This window comes from Trypanosoma equiperdum (genome assembly GCF_001457755.1).
Source record: "Trypanosoma equiperdum strain OVI genome assembly, contig: ctg_1005, whole genome shotgun sequence".
NCBI classification, from domain to species: Eukaryota; Euglenozoa; class Kinetoplastea; order Trypanosomatida; family Trypanosomatidae; genus Trypanosoma; species Trypanosoma equiperdum.
This window is the reverse complement of record NW_027122956.1, coordinates 1-2,594: the sequence shown is the minus strand read 5'-3', so window position 1 is coordinate 2,594 and position 2,594 is coordinate 1. Positions and strand designations below refer to the sequence as shown.

The 2,594-nt window shown below is 42.3% G+C and overlaps 1 pseudogene across 1 annotated transcript; it reads left to right on the top strand.

Moving 5' to 3' along the window:
• Positions 1-696: 696 nt before the first annotated feature.
• TEOVI_000514600:pseudogene lies at positions 697-2,142 on the top strand (annotated as a pseudogene). The gene is given in 3 exon segments: positions 697-1,923; positions 1,926-2,069; positions 2,071-2,142. Coding segments are annotated over 3 exon segments (1,443 nt in total).
• Positions 2,143-2,594: the final 452 nt, after the last annotated feature.

Here is a 2,594-nt window from a genome sequence, read left to right as displayed (position 1 = left end):
AAAAGAAGTTACTTCATATACTGAAATCACCTCCTGGTGAAAAACCGTATCTTAGTGATGGAGGTTTGATAGCCAGAGTTTGGCCATTTAAAAGGTTTGAATATGCTTTGGAAAGTTACTAAGGGAAGTGAGGAGTGGCGGTCTGACCAGCGTATTTACAAACCGTTGCTAATATGGAGTGCAATTCAGGAGGAAGCTGTTGGACAGAGGTTTGTTTTGAGAAGAGGAATGATTGGATTGGATTATGAAGAGAGCTTTTTTACTATTCCAAATAGTAGTGAAATTGGAAAAGACTCCATTCATTCATTTTCCTTGGAAGACAATTACATGGTAGGAGAAAGTAGGACTGATTTTGAAAGATTTTACTTGTGATAAGGAGTTAGAATGAAGTATATTTAACACAAGAGATTTTTTGAAACTTCAAAATTATCCGATGGGCGGAGGACAGTGGGATTTTCAATATCAGGAAATTTGTGGTGTGTCGTTTAAAGAGGTTGAATTGTTTAGAGCAAAGAAGTTGTGAAAGTTGTCAAGAAGAGCCTACCGACGCCAACAAACTAACAGCTGCCAAATATCACTAACCGAATAGCTGAAACTTTGGCAATGCAAAGCGGCAGCAAACAACCGCGGCAGAGACACAATTTTTTTTGATTCACTCCCAAAATATCCATCATCGCAAGAAATATTAGCTCCACTATGGCAATTAAAAGCCTACTAAATCTAACAGTGGTATTAGTAATACTAAAATCACAAGTTCCAGGGGCACTGGCGACTGCGGGAGATAACGAGCAGCTTTTCCTGGATCTCTGTCATGTGCTAGCGCTAGCTAAACGGCCAATACAGGAGATTTCAGGCATCTCAGATGCGACAAGTTTCTACAAAAAAATTCAGAAATTAAACTCGTCATTGAGCAGCCTTGAATGGAGAAAGCAGTTTGCTCAAACAGGCGACAGCAAGAAAAGGCCAGCCTACAAACCCGAAAATGGCAAAGAAGACGAAGTCAGAAAACAACGCTGGCAGCACTGGACAGGAGCCGAAGACGAACTCGAAGAGGAGCAGCCGCGCGGACAGACACTGAAGGAAGCTGGTGCGGAAGTACCAGACACGCTGACAAGGCTGTTGTGGTTAGCCCAACTACAACCCATAGCAGAAAGGGCAGACGCGGTCATGCAAGCAATAGAGCACAAGCACCAGGGAGCCTCTGAGTTTTCAAAAGATAAAATAAGAAAACTGATAACAGACGCAGCTTACGGCCCTTCCGCAGCAACAATAACGGACATTCAACAAGCAAATATCGGAGCAGACAACGGCGGCGCGACGACCCGCAGCACATTGTGCGGCGCCGATGCCACAGGAGCGAAAGCGTCAACAATTACAGCCTACTTGTTCTGCCTTTGCGCCAGCCACAGCGACGACAGCGCCGGTGACGATGACGTATGTGTGACAGGACAAGCCCAACACAACCAGGCCAACGCAGCAAACCTAAACGGAGCGGAGGCAGCAATCAAAGATCTGGCGGGCAAGTGCTACACAGATGCAGCCACAGCCCCACTAACAGAAGAAATAAGGTTAGCCGTTGCAACGTTCACCAGCAAGCTCCAGCCAAAAGCGGGCAAACCATACTACGGCAAATACACCACAAACGGCTGCAGCGGTTCCGCAAACCAAGGTATCTGTGTAATGTACAAGACGGACACCACAGGCAATGCCGCGGCGGCCAAAAACATCCCATGGGCGCAAAAGTTACTTAGTGCGGCCGACAAGCTAGAGAAGTAACAAGCCGCGGAAAACCGCATAACGGAACTCACGGCAGGGCTAAAGGCACTAAAAAGTGAGGCATACAACATAGGACAGCAGGTAAAACTTAGCCAGGAGATCCATAAACTAACAGCACCAGCTGGAGATGAGAAACCAAAAGGACAAAAAATCAGGAACAACAAGCAAAAGAGCAGTGCGAAACAATAAATAAAGCAACTGAATGCAGACAAAAACAACCTGCCCGCGAGTGGCAAGGCAAAGATGCCAATGAAGGCCCCAACTGCAAATTGAACGAAACACACGTAGCGCAAAAAGCAGAAAAAGCAGCTGCAGAAGGAACAGGGAGAAATAACAACAGATAAGTGTATCCAAGCAAAAAACCCTGAGGAATGTACTGCAGTGAAACGTGATATTCCAAAAGATAAAAAAGCAGTTTGCGGATGAAATAAAGGCAAATCCCAGGATTCCAGTTTCCTTGTAAATAATAAATTCCCTCTGAGGGTGGCCGCTGATTTTGTGAATTTGGTAGAATTATAAGCATTTCAAATTTCTAAGAACTTTTCCTAAATTATATGAAAATTTATGAAATATGCTATTTAAAGAAGTAACACAAAAATTTAATGTATTATAACACTATTATTAAACCTTTGCAGAATGTAAAATTATTTTAATATGCAATTTTTATATGGAAGTGACCTCTAGGCACAAATATTAAAAGTAGTAAGGTTATAAGGTGTAAAAATAAGTGCTATTCTAATTTTTAAAAAATTGGTTTATTCTTCTTCATTTTATAGATGTCAATTGATACAATAATAATAATAATAATAATAATAATA